Raw genomic sequence first — 19045 nt, 5'->3', positions numbered from 1 at the left:
TCACAGTTTATGGTTCATGTCATGAAATTTGTCCCTTAGCAATATGCATCATGGGAGTTGTAGTAGCTTACAGGCTTGATTTTTCCTTATCTGATGAGTTATATGCAAAATTTAACCTCTTACCTTGTGCATTGGGGCTTTTCTGTGAGAAATGTTTTTGGGATTATTGATGAAGATGAGGTTTGCTCAAGAGAAATTTGTAGGATTTGTAGCTTTGGTTTTTTGTGAACTTGAAAATGTTTTGATGCTTTTCGCTATCGAAGAAGAAATGTCTCCTCTCCGCTGTCTTGCTGCTATCAGTTGTCAGAAGTCAGAGGTTAAGGATCAGCTATGAAGCAGCCTTTTCAGGGTTTGTAGGGATTCGGCATCATAATGGAGGAAGCTGCAGCGAGGCTGCTGCCTGCTGTTGGAGGAGCTCAGGTCCAGGTCTAATAACAGCTCCGGCATACTGCCTAATAACACTGTAAAGAAGTGTTTTTCCTCCTGTAACTGTATCTACTTGTGTTTAAATGCCATGTTGTGATTGACACTGTGCGTCTGTCTTCAGCCTGTCCTCTCTGGCCAAGACAGTGTGGCATTGTGTGTCTGTGTGTGCGCTGTATAGTGTGGGGAGATAATGGAATAGAGTTCTAATCCGGTAATCCCAGCACTGGGCCGAGGCTAAGCCAGGGATTTATGTGTGTGCGCCTGTGTGTGTATATGCGTGCATATTTTTGGACGGGGGGCATCTTTGGCAACCAGCCCGGAGAGAGAGAGGGTGGAGGGGCTCACACCCTGAGTGCCAGAGTGCCAGTTAACCCTGCGTGTGATTGGGTGTTGATATAAATGTAGATGGGTGTGCGCTACATAGTTGCTTGCTGTCAGTGATAAAGCAAAGGAGACGGGACCGGTTTAATTTTGGCTCCAGCCCCCTGAGGCAAATATCTGAGCACAGGTCCTTTCTACCACTTTCAAAAGAAGGAGACGGTGCGAGACATTGGAAGAAATAAAAAAAAAACAAAAAACAATATTTCACCTCACCTCAAAAGATTTTGTCAGTCCTTTGAGGAAGGCAAGATTGCAAGCCACCATTTAGCAGGCATTATCACAGTTTCCTCTGCTGGGTGCAGACCCAGCAAATGTTGATGGTTCAGTCAAGGTGGTTGTTCTCACACCTTGGATTGATTTGGTTTTGGATTTATGGTAATTTTAGCTGTAGATTTAATTTAATTCAAGTATCTAGTTGCTTTAACATTAGGATTCCCCTATGTCAGTGTTTCTCTAATGGTGACTACAACTATACAATAACTTAATTTCAGTCAGGACCACACTGCCAAGAAACACATGATTTTTATAGTTTATCAGTGAAAATATGTACTCATTGGTGTTATTCGTTTGACTGTTCTGGCATAGCCTTGTCCTTCCATGAGCCTGCATGGAAAGCATCAAGCAGGAACACCACATGTTCCTGCCTTTACTGTGTCTTCAAGGAAAGCCTGTGGCAGGGAGAGAAGCAGCAAAAAACCCAGAGAAGAGCAGGCATCAGTGACAGCAGAATGACACTGATACAGTCAGAGGTAGACTAAAGGAGGAGCTGGGGTGGAGGGGGGTTGTAAACAGCAGTTTAAATGAGGCAGCGTGTGTAGAATGAATCAGTTTGCCATCAGCTGATGAGGGCTTGCGTGAGATCAGTTGATCTCATTGATATGGCAGCACTCGACTCCACAGCCTGCCTGAACTAACGCTATATGCTCAATTTACTGTAACATGTAAGAGGTTTTTTTTGTTTATGTAGATTTGGTTTGGTGTGCTGTGAAATTTTTGCTTGTTCTTAGGTGGACGTTGGGCAAATAAGATTGAAAGCTTAGCTAACAATGCTAAACACAATACTTCCGTCAAGCTGTTCAAAATAAAAGTCCGCGGCTGTTATTATTCTGAAATGCCTTCACTAGGAAACGTGTTTGAGTCATTAGCAGCTTAACACATCTCATCAGGATAGAGATGAAATGCGAAACTTGGAGTGCAGTTAGACAGAAGTAAACCTAGAGACTTAAAAAAATATAACATGTTTTCTGTGTTCCTATACTTACAGATAAATTGAGTATACCATCAAAGGCTTGTCTTAAGAGGAGAAGGGGGTTAATAACACTTCTCTTTTTTATTTTGTAATACCGTGATATAATACCGTTACTGTCAAAGGCAAGAAAACTACCGTGATATGATTTTTAGGCCTTATCGCCCAGGCCTAGTTCACGTCTTCATGTTAGCTCCACTGATTTTAAATAGCATTAATGCATTTGACACTGCTTTAACAGACACTATTATGGTTTTATTACAGTATGAAAAAGTTGTATATGAATCATTTTACAGTTGTAATGAATTGGTTTTAACATTGAAAACACTCATAAATTCCATCCAGTCTAGAGGGTAGCGCCATATCGAAATCACTCAGTCCACTCTTTCTAGTACAAATTGAAAAGCTGGGTAACTCTTATTTCCCAAGCTGGAACAAATGGACCTAAAGGATAATGCGATGATTTACAGAATACTTTACAATCTGAAAATAGACATAATCCATGCATATTTTTCAGGGCTTTAAATCTGAATTTAAATCAGTTTTCTTGGTTTCCTTAATGGCTAAGATAATTAAAAAGTAATAAATGAAGTTTCAATCCAGATTTCTGGGTGCGGGTTTTGTTTAGTTTTGTTAGTTTTTGTCATCGTCAGGAACCAAACAGCCTGTGGTGCTAATGCTGAAGTTAGATGTAATAAATCTGTCAAGAAGAAAAGGATCCAACAAAAGGATGCAGTGGTAGAGTAGCAGACTAAGTGTTTACAGATTGTGGTGTTTAATCATTCAAATTAGGGCTGTAATTAATACACTGATTGATCTGTCCTTTCAAGATGAATCCATTCATTAACTTTTAAAAATAAGAAATTAAGATAAAAAAGTTTTCCAGAGCCCAGAAGACATCTTCATACTGCATATTATTTCTATTCAACTGGAGATGTTCCAATAGCATTTTTTCTTCCCCATACTGATTCTGAACCAGAGCGTTGTGATGATACCGAGCACTAATCCGAACTCTCATTGGAGCAAAGCACAGGTTTTGCAGAGGAGCCAGTGTGCGTTCCCAGGGCAACCATCAACCGATGCGGATGTTCACTGATGCATTTGTGCATCCTTACTTTAAAATTACATACGTTTTTAAACAATACTTTCTTGGTTATTTTAATCGATCCTAAGATGACAAAGGAAATGACAGGTGCTTACAAGATGAATAAATTGCAGGTCAACACTTACACATGATCCAAATCGCACAAATACATTGGCCATGTCTCAGTATCAAAATGTAAACAATGTATTGGTGCAATTTAGACATTGTATGAAAATTTGCATGCCATTTAAACCTCAGGATCAGTCTGTATAAGGGGGCTCAGGGCTTTTGTTTTTGGCGCTGTGGTAAAGGAACAAATACTCATAATGTTTGCTTTTTTAGTCATAACGTACTACACTTTAAAACACAGGTATAGTGACAACTGTAGACTGACTAATGGCAGCAGCTGTACTTTTTCTACCTGCCCTGTTGCTCCTCACTTATTCTTAACACTTCTGCCCACGTTTCTCACTTCTCTCACACTCCTTTCCCACTCTTCCTTCTCCACTTCTCCTGTCTGTTCACATGTTTTCTCTCCACATGTGCTTTCTCTCCCACCTATGCTTCTTTCCTCCCCTTTTTTACCTCCCACCTGCTTTATTATATCTCTTACCCTCTCCTCTGCCCAGCATGCCCTTTCTCTCCACTCACTCCTTATCTCTTTCTTTCTGTAACTCCCCTCCTCTTTTCCTCTCACTCTTTCCCCTAACGCCCTCACCACCGTTACTACCTCTGCTCCTGAGACAAGATTGATTGGCTAATCTAGCTGTTTACCCACAATGCTTAGTAGTGCCAAGAAGGAGAGGGCAATGAAGATACAACCAGGAGACAGCTGAGGCATGTGAAAATGGAGCTGAGGGAATGAATATAAAAATGTTGTAGGAAAATATGAGAATTTCACATCAGATGCTGGTGTTAGCAAACAGAATCGGTTTCTTATCTCATGAAGCTACCATCAGTAAAGAGGGTAGCACTGATTTTACATCCTATCATCTAAAATAAACGAAAACCAGCATAATGAACATGTATTTTGTTTCCCTCTCCACTACATTGTTATCATATTTTTATAAACAGCAGTGTTTGTGTGCCTTGATATCATTTGGTATCGTGTCGACTTCAAACAGCGTCTGTGCACTGTAATGGAAAAAGTGTAAAATGGCTGTTAAACTTGATAATTATCTGGGTAATAAAGTTAGAAAAATGGTGTTGCCTGATTTGTAAACATGTGTAAAAGTGTTAGTCTTTTTAGAAACAGATGGAGCCTGGGAGCTCTCGGTAGAACTGATGGAGGAAGAGTAGCTCCACAGTGAAAACAAAATAAAACTAATTGAACTAAGTGACTACAATATGTGCACAGTTCTCAGTTTGTAAAGCTTAGTAAATCATTCATGGTAACCACACAGTACTTAAATGTTAAAAAGTTGTAAGAAATAGCAATCATCAGGGAGGTGTACTATGAAACAAGATCAGAGGGTGAAGTGAGTCTGCTGAGCCTGAAGTCAGAGTTTTTGGTGTCATGACTGTCTCTTGCAAGGAGTGTTATATTAAGTTTTATTTTCATTGATTATACCTGGGAATGTTATTCTTGGACACTATAGATCTTGAGCTGAAGGACTGGTTCAGGGAAACCAATAAAATTAGAGATACACAATATTAGATTTTGCAGGTATCGGATTTGACGATATCTACAAATTGGTATTAGCCAGTACTGATATCAGTACTGATATGTAAGGCTCCGTCCACATGGAGACGAATTCAGGAGTATACACAAAACTTTTTTTGTCATGTCGGCATCTTATCCACACACAAAAAGCGCTTTGGGAGGCTGTAAACGCAACTTTTTTAACCGAGCAAATCGGTACATGCCTACCGTTTCATCTCCGTGTGGACAGCCAACCACATCTTTATTGAAATGTGTGCGTCATACTTAGCGTAGCCCACTTAAGCCCCGTGTGCGGGTCCAGCCAAAACAACAACTGCAGGTTACCAGGTTGTGTTCATGCTGCAGAAGCTACTGAGCTTATTATGGCTTTTACAGCACAATCTGATGCTCCTTTACCACCCCACATTCTTAAATCCACCTCAGAGTTATTACATTATAATAGATTATACGGGTGCATTTCCGTGGCAGCGTTACTGTACCATTTACAGGCTTAACATATACACTACTGCATTTTCAGTGGTTCTGGGCTTACACAGACATTTCCTGAAATGATCTCATTTTTGCAGAAAACTTTTTCAAAACGAAACGGAAATCTTTTTCGTCTCTGTGGTGACGAGGCCTAAATGTAGATCAGACCTAAGACTTTGGCCCTTAAAACACTCAATTTAAAGTTCAGGGGTGAATGAATTAACAAATGTCAGTCCTTAAGCACACTTTAAGGTGTAAGGAACAACGTAGTTCTGTTGGTCCAGTCTAAAACTCCTCTAATTCATTGTTGCATACAGCCAGTATTTACAGCTGACATATGCAGATTTTAAAGCAGAAATTTTCATATCTGCTGATAAAGGTGATTATCTTTATAAGCAAATGGCCAATGCCAACACCGGTATCATGCTGATGATATGTTGCATCTCTAAATAGATCATGCAGTTTTGATTATAATACCACAAAACAAAGCTGTGCAGTTACTGTGACACATACTGCACATCTGCAGTATAAGTCAAGTATTGCCTTAAATATATCGGCGAAATGTAAGAATTTACCTTCAAGTATGGGTGGTTGCCTTGGGCGCCTACTTTCCAGCATCTCTTTCAGCTGTGCTCCACTCAGCCTCTCTTTGCACTGGAGACACCTGGTGTTTGTTACATTAAAAAAGGTGTGTATAGGGTGCAAGTTTAGTTCAGTTGGTAGGGCAGGTGCCCATATACAGAGGGTACAGTCCTTGACGCACTGGTTGTGGGATCAATTCACGGTCTCAGCCCTGTTTGGTGCATGTCTTCCCCTCAGTCTCTCTCCTAATATTTCCTCTCTTTTCAGCTGTCTTGTCCAAATAAAGGCAAAAGCCCCCCCCCCCCCCAAAAAAAAAATTATGGTGCATATATCGGTATCAGTTAAAATTAGGGATGAGTACCAAATTCAGTACTTTGATTTATACCATCTGAATTCTGTCGGTACTACAGAGTATTGGTTTTACCTAAAATCAAACGGTACCAAGTTGGGGATGAAATTTACTGTTTTCTGGCACAAATCTCTCTGTTATGACACTTTTAAAGACCCGTAGGCCACCGTGGCTGATACACCAAAAACACAGCATGGAGCTGGCTGTTAACTTTCAGTGAAGGCAGCAGACTGTACTGAGATGTACTGCTCTGTGATTTTATATAATTGTAGGCTGCTATTTTTGCCCTGCTAAAGTAAAACCAAGCCAGGAAAGTGGTGAAAAAATGTTCTAACGGTCTAAATCAAAAATCCAGTCACCCATAGATCTCAGTGTTTTGAAGTTTACAGAAACCTTACTACAACATATCTAGTGTGTTAAGACACAAAGTTTGGATTTCACTTTGCAGGGACTTTATTTAATCATCCTCCAACTTTAAATTTTGTGTTTTTCGGACTGAAGTTTTAGGTCTGAACGCGGTTAAATAACCATATTTATGTTGGTATTCGCTGAAATTATAATGTAATCATCAGCATATCAGATATCAGCAAAAGTCCAGTATTGCACATCCCTAGTTCTGTATCATTTTAGAGCAAAATAATAACTTGCAAAGAATGTTATAAGATACATGTGTTGATAAGGTTGCATGTCACTCTAACATTAGTTGGTATCAAATGCTGATAGTTACTACAGTATTGTACTAGTACTGATATGAAAACATCCCAGATAGAGGCATCTCCCAAAAGTCTGACCTTTAACATTGAAACAGGAGCAGAGGCAGAAAGTAGAGGTCCAGATTTAGGGCCCTGAATGTGACTGACCCCTGACCGTAAACCACCTGCTTTAATCTACATGAATACATGCACAAGAAGAAGACATTAGCATCTACACCTAAGTGTTAATTGAGCTGATGTTCTCCTCATCTTCTCTTTCATCCCTTCTCCGTTCTCTCGGGATGGTTGGCTAAGTGGATGTTGTGTCTGCAGCATGTATTAGTGTTGTCATCCAGAGTGTGTGTTAGCGTGTGCACCAATCTGTCTGTCTGGTTCAGAACTGCTACCTTGGCAGCAGCTTTAGGGGAAGCGTGTATGTTTGTTGTGCCAGTTTTGAGGACCAGCTGGGCTTTCAGAGACTCTGTGTGTGTGTGTGTGTGTGTGTGTGTGTGTTTTGTGTGTTTCATTTGTTTGTCAGACGTGTCGGTAAGAGTTGCAGCCGTATCCTGTTGCTCTAGAGCGAAACACAGTGTTTTGACGGGGCCGATAAATTAGCGAGATCACCCAGTCAGCTATTTTTTCTCCCGTGCCATCTCCACCCCCCTACCCCCCCTCTCTCCGCGCGCTAAGGACAGCAGGTCAAGGAGACAGTGATGAGGTACATATCAGTGTGAACCAGAATGTAGATTAGTAGCCTCTCCAGGCATGGACACACATAAATACAGGCACGCACACGCAGATACATTCCCTGTCTTTCCTTACCTCTCACCTCTCTCCACCCACTGTTTATGTCTCTGTCTTTATCCCTGTGAAAGGTATCAGGCGGAGGTCAATAATGTGTTGAGCACTATTGATCTGTCCGGTAGGCCCTATGGGTGAGGCAGAGGGAGAAGGAAATGGAGAGGGAGGGATCAATGCTATTCTGTAGAGCACATCTACGTACTGTACCCTACCGGCCAATCAGATCATTAGTCTTTTGTTCTCTGATAGATTATTCATCAACATGGTGGGTTTGTACTAAGGAGGAAAAGCAAAAACAACATTGTGTTCTCACAGGGAGCAGCCTAGGATCAAGTCTTAGGAGTTAAAAAAAAATCCTGCAAAGACGTAACAGTAGTGCCTGAGTGAGGGGGAGGAAGTGGAGATATGTGGGTGGAGGAAAGAAAATTCACAACAGTTATAATAATTGAGGATCTGGTTGATTTGCAGTAATGGTCCCTAGACAGATTTGTAATCTTTTACCAAAAACTGCCAGGAAGGTAAAAAAAAAAAAAAAAAAAAAAGCATTAAAAATGAAACGGATGGGCTTTATTTTGGTAAAGTATGAGCATTTTTTCCTGTCATATTTCACCAGCATAACCACAATCTGCTGCATCTTAATAATGTTTTTCAAGGGTTTTTATCGAAATATATTACGCTTTGATTATTGATGCACCAGTGCATCAGCCTGTTTTCGGCATCAGCCAATGGTCATCCTGTTAACGGTCCTCGGTCCATCAGCAAATAATGTGACATGCAACAATCGCTGCAGTTAAAGTGCAAAATGTGGAAAATAGACAAATCTAAATTGTAGGGTGGGAAATCTTTTAGTTTCTCATGATTCGATTCTATTCCAATTCCTGGGGTCAGGATTTGATTCAGAATCGATTTTTGATTCAACCTGATTCAAAATTCACAACACATTCCCTATTTTTTATAAAGAGGTGATATTTGTGTCTGCTTTAGTCTGCTGTGCTTTAAGGAGATTTGAATTATAGGGATGTATAGAGAAGAAAATACTTAGAAAACAATCTAATTCATCACAGGGTCATCATGTTAGCAGGTGTGATGTGAGCCTCATATACTGTGTAGAGCATAACTAACATTAGCAGCTAGCGCCGCAAGCCGTCGTTCCTCTTTGCAGATAAATATCATGCTTTTCACTTTAGTTGAGTAGTTACATGTGAGTTCAATCCTCAACAGTCTACATACCACTTTATTTCTATTTACTACTGTGCTGCCGCACTGTTCCTACTACACACTAACTGCTAAGTTTCTCATATTTACGTCCAGTGAAGTGCTGTGGGAAAGCTAAGACAGGAAGGCAGCTATAAACTGAAGCTACAGTGGCTTCTAGTGGCGGGAGGTTCATTGCTGGTTAAAAGAACATTACGGACGGATTCCAAGCCCATATTTATACAAAAAAATAGGAAATTAGTTCAACCCACTCATAAATCTCACACAGACTAATTTGATAAATGGAATTAGCTGTTTAACCACGCACATCCCTACTAAATTATTATTTGATATTGTGAAGATGTTTGAGAAAATGCATTTTTGCCTGTTTGCAGTGATGCAGCATTTAAAATTGTCCTCCAGGATTTTCTGTTTTTTTTGTCACATTCATTTCACCCTCTACCTTTACAAGCCTTCCTGGGCCAGCTGCCGAGAAGCATCTCCATGACATGATGGTGCCACCCCCATGCTTCACAGTGGAGATAGTGTGTTTTTGGTGATGTGCAGTTTTTTTAAGCCTCGTCTGATGGCCAGAAAGCACCATTTTGGTCTCATCAGACCAAAGAACTTTCCACTTGAACATGGAGTCTCCCACATGCCTTTTGGTAAACTCAAGTCCAGATTGAATGAGTTTTCTCTAGCAGTGGCTTTCTCTTTTCCACTCCCCCATAAAGGTTTGACTGGTGAAGAGCCTGGGCAACAGTTGTTGTATGCAGAGTCTCTCCCGTCTCAGCCAATGAAGCTTGTAAGCAGGGGTGTCTTGGTGGCCTCTCTCACTAGTCTCCTCTTTGCCTGGTCACTCAGCTTGTGAGGACGGTCTGATCTAGGCAGACTTACACATGTGCCATATTCCTTCCATTTCTTGTTGATGGATGTCACTGAACCTCAGAGGATGTTCAATACATTGGAATTTTATTGTTTCCATCCCCTGACTTAAACTTTTCAACAACCTTTTTGCTTGGAGTGTTCTTTTGTCTTCATGGTGTAATGGTTGCCAGGAATACTGATTCCTATTGAACTAATTGTGAGACTAATGCAACGATTGGCTGGACCTCTGTTGTATTAGATTTGTCACTTTTAAGGGTGTGAATATTTAAGTAGTTATTTTACCTTACATATTTTGTATTTATTACTTTGTAGAAATCTGTTTTTACTTTAACATTAAAGGTTTTTTTCTTTTTTCAAAATAGCCATATCAGCTCTTTCACTCAGAAAATGTACCAGGCAGTCAGCAGCAAATGGCCCGGGTAAAGTTAGAGTGAGAAATCCTCAGAATTTAAGCAGGGTTTAAGGAATTTTGTGCATGTAAGTAGGGTAGCTTTACCTATAGGATGTATTTGTTTAAACTGGTTTGATTTTTTACAGTAGGTAAATATCTTCACAGTGTTATATCTCACCTCCGAAATGCTAAAGTTAGCAGTTCTCCATCCAAAACCACTAAAGCCACAAGCATGAGCTGCAGTCCAGATCTCTAGTCCAAATACTTCATTATTTACAACCAGGTTAGACAAAAACTTCCTCATATTCTTTCTGCCTAGATGTGGCTCTGAGACGCTTTAACACTGTGTTTGTGAGACTCTGCCGAGGAGGGCCATTAAAATATAGTTCACAGTTTAAACAGTGTAAATATTCCCAGACATTTGAGAAAGTGTCCCGTGGGTTTCGTTGAACTTTCAGCCCGCTTCAATGAAAGAAACGCATTCTTCTCCTTCCTGCTGCATGTCAGGCATTAAAGCGCTTTCAAGTTCTGCTGCCACCCAGAGCTTCTTTTGCACACTCCCTCATTTCCCTTTCCATACATTCAGGCTGGAAATGAATAATTCAGCACAACTAGCAAAACACATGTTCATTATATCAACTAATTAGTTCAGCGGTAAATGTCTGCTGTGGATTGTTCAAGGTACCCATACTCTTACCTGCGTTTTCTGCAGCCACTGTTTACCTGCACCAAGGTAGACACATTTCTTAGATGTGATTCAAGGAGGCAGTCTTTCCTGACAGTCCTCCACTTCTGAACAGCAGGTGAAAATGGAAAGATGGATAAATGTGACTATGTGGGCACCGATAAAAACTAGACCAGCTCTGTTGGATCCCTTTTGTTTCCCCAGGCCGCTTGGTTTTAATAAAGACCCACTGAATACTAAATCTACCTGTGATGGTGGCAAATTCACTCCCTTTTAACTTGCTTTCAGTTTCAGTCAGCAGATTGTGTAAGCGGATAGTAGATCATTAACAGTCTAGAACAATAATGTGAGCAAGTGATTGATTGTGAGCAGAAATCTCCCTCTTGGAACCATTTTCCTCTTAGTTTATTTTTCTCCTCTCCTGCCTCACTCTTATATCTTCTAACTCTCTCTCTCCATCTCGCTCGCTCACTCGCTTGCTCTGTGCTCCTGGAGCGGGGGATGCCAGGGGGACAGAGTGCAGATAGGACCTGTCTCCATGGCAACAGCTTCTGCAAGCTGCTGACATCCTACTGGGGGGGGGGGGGGTGGGGGGTGTTGTGATGGGAAGAAATAGTACAGGGGTTGGGGCACAGGGAAGGTAGATAAAATAAGTGAGGGGGGTCACGAAGAGGAGAAAGGACGGGGAGAAGAGTGAGCAAAAAGAGGAGAAGAAGTGAGGATGGAGGAAGAGGAGGAGGAGAGAAAGAGGCAGCCGACCCTGCTCCTTCCCCAGGGACTCAGTGGCCTGCTCATGTTCACTCGCAGAATTAGCATAAGGATGGGGGGAGGTGTTTGTGTCATTTTTAAAGGAGAAGAAGGGCAGCGGCTGCGTTTGTGTACATGTGTGTAATTGGCAGAATGCGTCGTTGTCCAAGCATACAGTATTTGTCACACGGATGTTGTATGTTATCCTGTGTGTGCGCTGGTGGAACTATTTGTGAGAACCCTTCCCTCCCCTGGGTCTTAACCTCCCCCCCCATACCCCCTCCTCTGTTCTGGTCCTGTAGGCTGTGGTTCTCTCCTGTCTGCCTCTCTGTACTGAAGGGCTGCACTTTATGAGCCTGTGATGCAACTCTTTGTGTGTCCCTGTTTGTGTTTGTGAGAGATGTTTGCGCGTTGGTGTGCTTGCGTGTATGTGTGCGTTTGTTCCGGCGTGCTTATGTAAGCACTCTGAACACACGTCTCCATCTATGTGTGTTGACAAGAATACAGTTATATCATATTTAACTCCCGGGCTGAATCATTCAGCCCCTCTCCTCTAGCCTACATTCTACTTTTGTTTTTCCATATTGTCTCTCAGACAAAGGAGGAAGCAGGAAACAGCCAGGTTTATAGTAAATAAGGGATGATAAATATAATAAATATCTAGGATATACAGAAGTCCTATAGGCCAGTGGTTCTCAGCTGATCGGGCACCAGGACCAACCACGACTTCCTTAAGAGAAAGTGCAACCGAAATGTTTGAAAATGTTCATCCACTCAAATTTATTTTATGAAACATTATTTGGTCATAAATGGAAAAAAATCCATAATGAACAAAGAGACGGGACAAAACAAATGTTCAAAAAGAACATAATTGCAGAAAGACTCCTTTCTCCCCAAGACAGCATGGAAATTTGTTTTTTCTTGAGGAATTTCCTTGTTATCTTGGGAAAACCTGCTGTTATCTAAAGAAAGGGAGATACATAAGTGTAATGCTCAAGATAGATATTGAAATCATAGGAAAACCTAAAAAATACATGTATGATTGAACTGTATACACATGTACAAATTCTATGGTTTAGGGATTCCCCCTTAAACCCGCAATAATAAAAAAAAAGTCTTGTACTTTGCACTACTTCCCTTTCCTGTCCTGTCTTTCTCATTTCTGTTTTCCTTACTTTGTTTGCTGTTATATTGTCTTTTATCATTACCTGTTGTAATGATTAATACATGACATGGTGAGATTTAATTATAAGCCCTTGTCGGGTCTTGTGTATTTTCCTTGTGAAAGCTCTGCCTATCAATTTTAATTTCTCATGTGCAAACACAGACAAATAAACAAAGTATATCCACTTAGGGCTTCCGTATAGAGATTTTTTGCTGCATTTATTTTCCTGACAAACATTATCAACCCACTGAAATGAGCTTCGCAATCCACTTTAAGGTCCTGACCCACCAGTTGAGTACCACTGCTACAGGCAGGCGTGAGGACAAGGAGTAAACTCTGGTTTTTCTTGAGCGCTTGACTTAAGTATCCTGTTATCTTGGATGGAAATGTCTTAAAGACATTTAGTTTTCCATGTAGTGTCTTAAAGGGATACTTCAACATTTTGGCAAATTCGTCCATTGCCATAATCCCTATAGTCTTAGTAATAGGTTCGTTACCTTCAGTTGTCGGTGCAAGCTGTTTGTAGATCGCCGCTGCCGAGTTCGGACCTGCTGTGCCAAGTTAATGTAAGCAGACGGTATTCCGGCTTTCCCTCATCAAACTCATCAAATACACAATCCAACAACTCCAAAACGCTCTCATGGACAAGTTGTGACCTGCACATTCACCATGCTATGAAATAATCATGGAACATTACGAGACGGAGATGCTTTAAAGCTAAATGCAAAGCCGGAACTACACTCCAGACATGGCTGCTGCACTGTGTCACTCCGCCCAGTGGTTTACTCAAGAAATAGTTCAGAGTATTTGCTTCATGCGTCGTAATATTACATAATGTTGGCATAGCAGGTCTGAACTCGGCAGCGGCGATGTAGAAACAGCTTGCACCGACAACTGAAGGTAACGAACCTTGATTTTAAAGAAATTTTGGTCTCAGTTTCAGGTTACAGAGGCAGTGGTTGGTCCTATTGCTGGACCAGTTTAGAACCACTGCCTTAAAGTCTGTTTTAAGGATTGTAAATTGTTAATTTGATCATCCTAAAACTTTAACTTGTGTGTTTCAAGGGCATTATGACCAGAAAATGTCTTTGCATTAAACCATTTGACATTTCATAAACAATACAATAAATCAGAAAACTCATCACAGGTCTGGTGTACCGAGAAATCTCACATCTTTCAATTTTGACCATTTGCTGCTTTAAAATGGAATTAATTTTTCTCAATCTAAGTCTTAAAAAGGTCTTAAAAAGTCTGTTATATTTATAAGTAAAGTTAATGTCAAAGTATTTTTTATCTTCAGTAGCCTTGTACAAGAGTAACATACAACATCTTAATTGTTAACAATTATTACAAGGGATGTAACAGCATTAAGATCTTAAGTCCACGGCACAGTGTTTATTGCAGTATTAAAAAAATGAATACTAAAAGAAAAGGTAAGACATTTATGACAATGGGAGACATGGGCTATAAAAAGTTAACTGTTGGATAGCCACTTTCTTCTTTTCCCTCTTCAAACCCTCTGTTTTGCCTTTCTAGTGATGCTATCCATGCCTTAGTCGGCCTTACGGAGGCATTTTTTGTGAGCCTGGAACTTATGTGTCCACACCAGTTACTCAGATATCGAACATCTTTTAATCCATTTTTTAAATCAATTTAAAGCAGCTAATGCTGTCCGCCATATTGTCTGTTTGTATCCCACAATGCATTGTGACTGAGCTGTGACGAACAATGGTAGGCTGTTCTTTTGTCACGTCATATTTTTTCTAGGGATGCATGATACTGGATTTTTGCCAATATCCAACTCGCATTATTTACAGTTTCATTTTAGCTGATAGCGATATCAGTACTGATACTGATATTTAAATTTGCTTTTCAGACAAGAAATTTCAGTCCTTTCTGACACACTTCCAGGTTTGAGGATGACCAAGTACACAAACTTAAGTCCTTAAAAACCACTTTAAAGTTTAAAGAATGAGGATAAATAAAGAATAAGACCTCAACTGACATAGGTCTGTTAGTTCAGCCTTGAATTTAATTAATTTATTAGTATATATGGACAAAATTTACAGTTGATATATGCTTAAATACAAAGGCAAAATATCAGATAAATACTGGCAGAAATTTTGATATCTGCCGATACTGATACCACACTGTTAATATTGGGCATCCGTAAATTTTCAGAAGATTTTTTTTGTCAGAGAATGGTCCAAAAATTCAAGTGACATTACTGCTAAGGCAGAGAAAGGGGATGTTTAGAGCTTGACTGTGCACCCCAGGGTTGATGTTTAACAGGCTTTTGAAGACAGTAAGTCCAGGTGAGAAAAAAAAGGTTACAAATAGCTCAGGGCTCAAAGGGTTAAATATATGATATGTTGGAATGTTATTTGAATAAACCTGTTTGGTTTGTAGTACCATGTAACATCTTCCACCAGCTTCTTTTGTTACTTCCATTAAGTTTAACTTTTTGAAATTGAGAGAAAAACATTAACGGTTTTGTTTGTTTCTGGTATGCATCAGTGCTGCTAAACAGCCATGAAGACGGACATCACATTTGCATTGATTTGCATACAATAACGCAGAGTAGGTTTTGTGAAAACAGGTGAAATGTCATGGCAAGGCCTTTAGTCTGTTTTATATATGAGATAAACTTTAGTAACACTTAAATTGGGAGTCCTTGTACATTAATAAGCTTTAGATTGAAAGAAACAGGTCATAACAGTCAGTAAAGTGTGTTAAATGTTTCTGTAGAGATCAGACTCTTAAAAATGAGAACAAAATCTCCCCCTGATATTCATAATAAATGCTGGTGGGCCTTCATCTCTCTTAGAGTTGAGTGAACATTTTAAAGTTTGTAATGAAGACACTCCTCTGAATTAACCATTAAACTTTACAAGAGAAGGGGGGGTGGGAGTTTGCTGGGGTTTCAAGAGCAGACACTGCCCCCTGTAGTAATTAAGCAGCCAGTGCATGATGTACATGCATATTTGCTTGATGATCAGTGCCTTAATCATCATTTTTGTGTATTTCAGAGCGCAGCGGCAGCACCCAGCCCGGTGATGGGCAACATGCCCCCCAATGACGCCATGCCAGGTGGTCCCATGCCTCCAGGCTTCTTCCAGGTATGATTTACACCCCTGTCATTGACCAGGTCTCTTCACCAAGAACTCCAAAAGTATGCTTTCTGTCCCATATCTTCATCAGTTATCCATAACTGGGATCAAACAGTTTAAACTAAAGGCGATAACTCTTATATCTGGTGATGCTTTCACTAGAAATTTGCAACCAGTCATTTCAAACTGCCAAATTTACAGTAAGATATTTCTCATGTCACAGTACTGCGTGACATCAGGCATTTACTGTGATTTAAACTGCACTGTTCAACTTTAAAATGATTCCAGTGGTTAGTCAAACATCTCTGTATTGCAAAGTAAATATTATATATAATCAGTAGATGATAAATATGAGGTTTTGATAACTCTTATCAGCCTTATATATCCACCATTAGTAGATTCCACACAATTATGTTAAGTTTGTTCAGATGACACCACGATTCCAACTCTCCCACTTGTTCGTCCTTCTTCCCACATTTTTCAAAACATCATTTATTCTGCTCTTGATATTTACACCCACCAGAGCCTCTGATGCTCATGTCGTTCATTCATCTGTGGCTCGCCCTCACCAGGCTGCTGTTTGTCCGATTCATGATTCAGCCGTCCCCCTGTTTTCATCCTCTCCCTCCGCTCCTCCGTCTTCCATCTCTGTCTCTGTCTCTGACCCATCTCGGCTCTGTGAAGGGAAAGGTTTTAGTGTGGGAGATGGCTGTCTGAAGAGTGAATAGAAGGAGACCCACAAACACGCACGCAGGCAGTCGCAAAACGCACACATTGTCAGCGAGGCAGTGGTGTGATGGACAGCACTGGCATTTGGCAGGAGGCACGATAAGGTGGTGGAGGAGAGCGGGAGGGAGAATAAGTGAGTTACAGGATGGAGGAGAGGGAAATGTGAAAGATCAGTGCCACTAGGATTGTGGCTTGGTATTTGTTTCTGTGGCGACCTAATGCTTCATTGTTTGCTTGCTGAGAACGAGTTGATGTGCTGGGGATTGGAGGGGTAAGAGTACGACTGTGTTTAAGGAAGGGAAAGGGATGGAGAGAGGGTGAGGAGATGCATCAAAGTGCTTTTTATAACATAGGTGGGGGAGTGAGATTGGGTGAGGGTTTGCATCTGTGTTTGTGTGATGTGTCTATGGACCCTATTAGAACTGTAAGCTTTCTGCAACTCCAGTTTGTGCTCAGTCTGGTCTTTGTCTGGTTGTTATCAAGACTATTCCTCTTAAGATGCAAAGTTTCAGATCTGTTTGAGAACCTTACCAATTCTTGTGGGATATTTCAGAAGTGTAAACCTGTTATGCTAAATAGCTTGTCTTCGATTATCAAGTAAAAGCAGCCTCTATTGGTGAAATATTCTGCCATAGTCATCAAAACAGCAACTTTTTCTGAATGCAATAGCTTCTTTGCAGATGACGCCACGCAGCAGAAGTCCAGATGGAGGGCAAGTAGTGATTTTTGCATCGAGAAACCCTGTCATGTTTTGTGCTGTTTACAACTATACACAGTGCAAAAATGAAAATTGTCTTAGTTCTTAAGCAGCTTTTTTTTGTCCTGAAAATAGTAAAATATTCAGGTAAAACTGGAGCAGGCAGGAATTAAAAAACCCTCCGTCTAAAGCCTGCCTAGCACATTTAACTCTGATCTTACCTGTGTTTCCTCAGCTGATGTCTGTCCAGTATCACTCGTTGTGACGGGAAATCAGTTTCTTTTCAGAGATCCTGATCATTTGGCTCAGCTCAGTAGAGCTGCTTGTTCTGCTCCCAAACGGCTCATTATTTGATTCCAGTTTGTCTTTTTAACTGTGGATCAATAAAACGACAACAGATGGAGGAAAAGAAACTGGCACTCAGACACGAGCTAGTTATCGTGGCTCAAGTTAAAAAGCTGTTTTGTTGAACAGGCTCATTTGTGAACAGCACATCATTACTTGATCTCTTACCCTACAAGGTTCCTTCAATTGATAGTATATCACTGTTTCAATTATAATCATGTTTGTGACAAAATTAAGATGATTTTAGATGTGAAACAGGCTCAGCTAGCCTTTTAGCTCAGTACAAGCCTCCTCAAGCCTCTTGTGTGGTAAAAGGACCACTTTCTCCCATCATTCAAGCTCTGTCCCTCCCACCAGAACAGCTCTTGGTTACATTTAAGTGATGAGCAGAGGGATTAACAGAGAAAGCTAAGGAAGGCAAATGACAAAAAAGGTTAAAGGTAAAGCCCCAGTCATAAAGGAGTCAGGCTTGGTTGAATGCAAAACAACTTGCAGAATTTGCTAGATGATTGTGTATCTCAATATCAGTCAAAATAAGAGTAGTTATCATAAAAGTCAGTGTGTAAGCTTCACTTGTAATATCTTATTTGTCATCTAAAAAGTTGGCTCCAGCTTAGGTATAGTATTATAAAGTGCTGAGACACGCTACATCATTCAGGCAAGTGGGTGCAGCTGCCGCTGTCACACATTGTACAAGAGCATGATTGAAAATGAACCCCATTCAGTGAACTGCAAGTGCTGGTTTTTCCACTGAGAGCATACTGGGACACATGATGAGCAAGTCGTACTGCTTTTTAACCGTTTTTCTTACTGGTTGGATCATAAATGTGCATTTACAGAAAATGGGGAGTACAAAATCAAGTACATGACCCTTGTGGTGCACTGGTCTGACTGAAAAGACTCCTTAGTAAGGACAAGGAGGTGAGCAGAGCGGCTCGTGGACTGAGTCTTTCTCACAACAGTCACAGCAGACGGGGTTTAACAACTGTATCATACCTTGAAGATGCACAAATTTCAAATGTCAAAAATGGATGGTACTAAATGAGCGACACAGCTGCACAGAAACTGCATATTGAAGACTCTGATGAATGCATGAAAATCTCCATGCTGGGGAACAGTTTTAATCTTTTTTCCTCTGTGGCTCATGTACTGGGGCAACTTATATTCCAGGTTTTACTGCATGACTTTTGCTTTATACCAGCAGCCCGACAACAAATGCATCACAATTTAATGATTAATTCATGCTTTATAAAATATAAGTTAAAAGAATGTTTTTGAAACTCTTGTATCTGCAATGACGAGTAAGGAAACAGACTTTTCTTAACATTTGAGGTGAAACTATTGGATCTGGAGTCAGTCTGAAATGTTCATTTTAAGAGCTGGACTGGGTTGTCCTCTTGTA

The 19045-nt window shown here is 40.5% G+C and overlaps 1 protein-coding gene across 3 annotated transcripts in view; it reads left to right on the top strand.

Annotated features, from left to right (window-relative positions):
- Positions 1-19045, top strand: part of LOC121526057 (single-stranded DNA-binding protein 3-like) — a 64314-nt gene that overhangs the window by 27192 nt on the left and 18077 nt on the right. For all 3 annotated transcript variants that reach the window (XM_041812345.1, XM_041812344.1, XM_041812343.1), the window contains exon 5: positions 15792-15881. In XM_041812345.1, coding sequence (XP_041668279.1) covers positions 15792-15881 — 90 coding nt within the window. The remainder of the gene's footprint in view (positions 1-15791; positions 15882-19045) is intronic.

This window comes from Cheilinus undulatus, linkage group 18 (assembly GCF_018320785.1).
Source record: "Cheilinus undulatus linkage group 18, ASM1832078v1, whole genome shotgun sequence".
In the NCBI taxonomy this organism is placed as follows: domain Eukaryota; kingdom Metazoa; phylum Chordata; class Actinopteri; order Labriformes; family Labridae; genus Cheilinus; species Cheilinus undulatus.
Note: the sequence above shows the minus strand (reverse complement) of the source record. Positions and strands in the feature narration are given on the sequence as shown.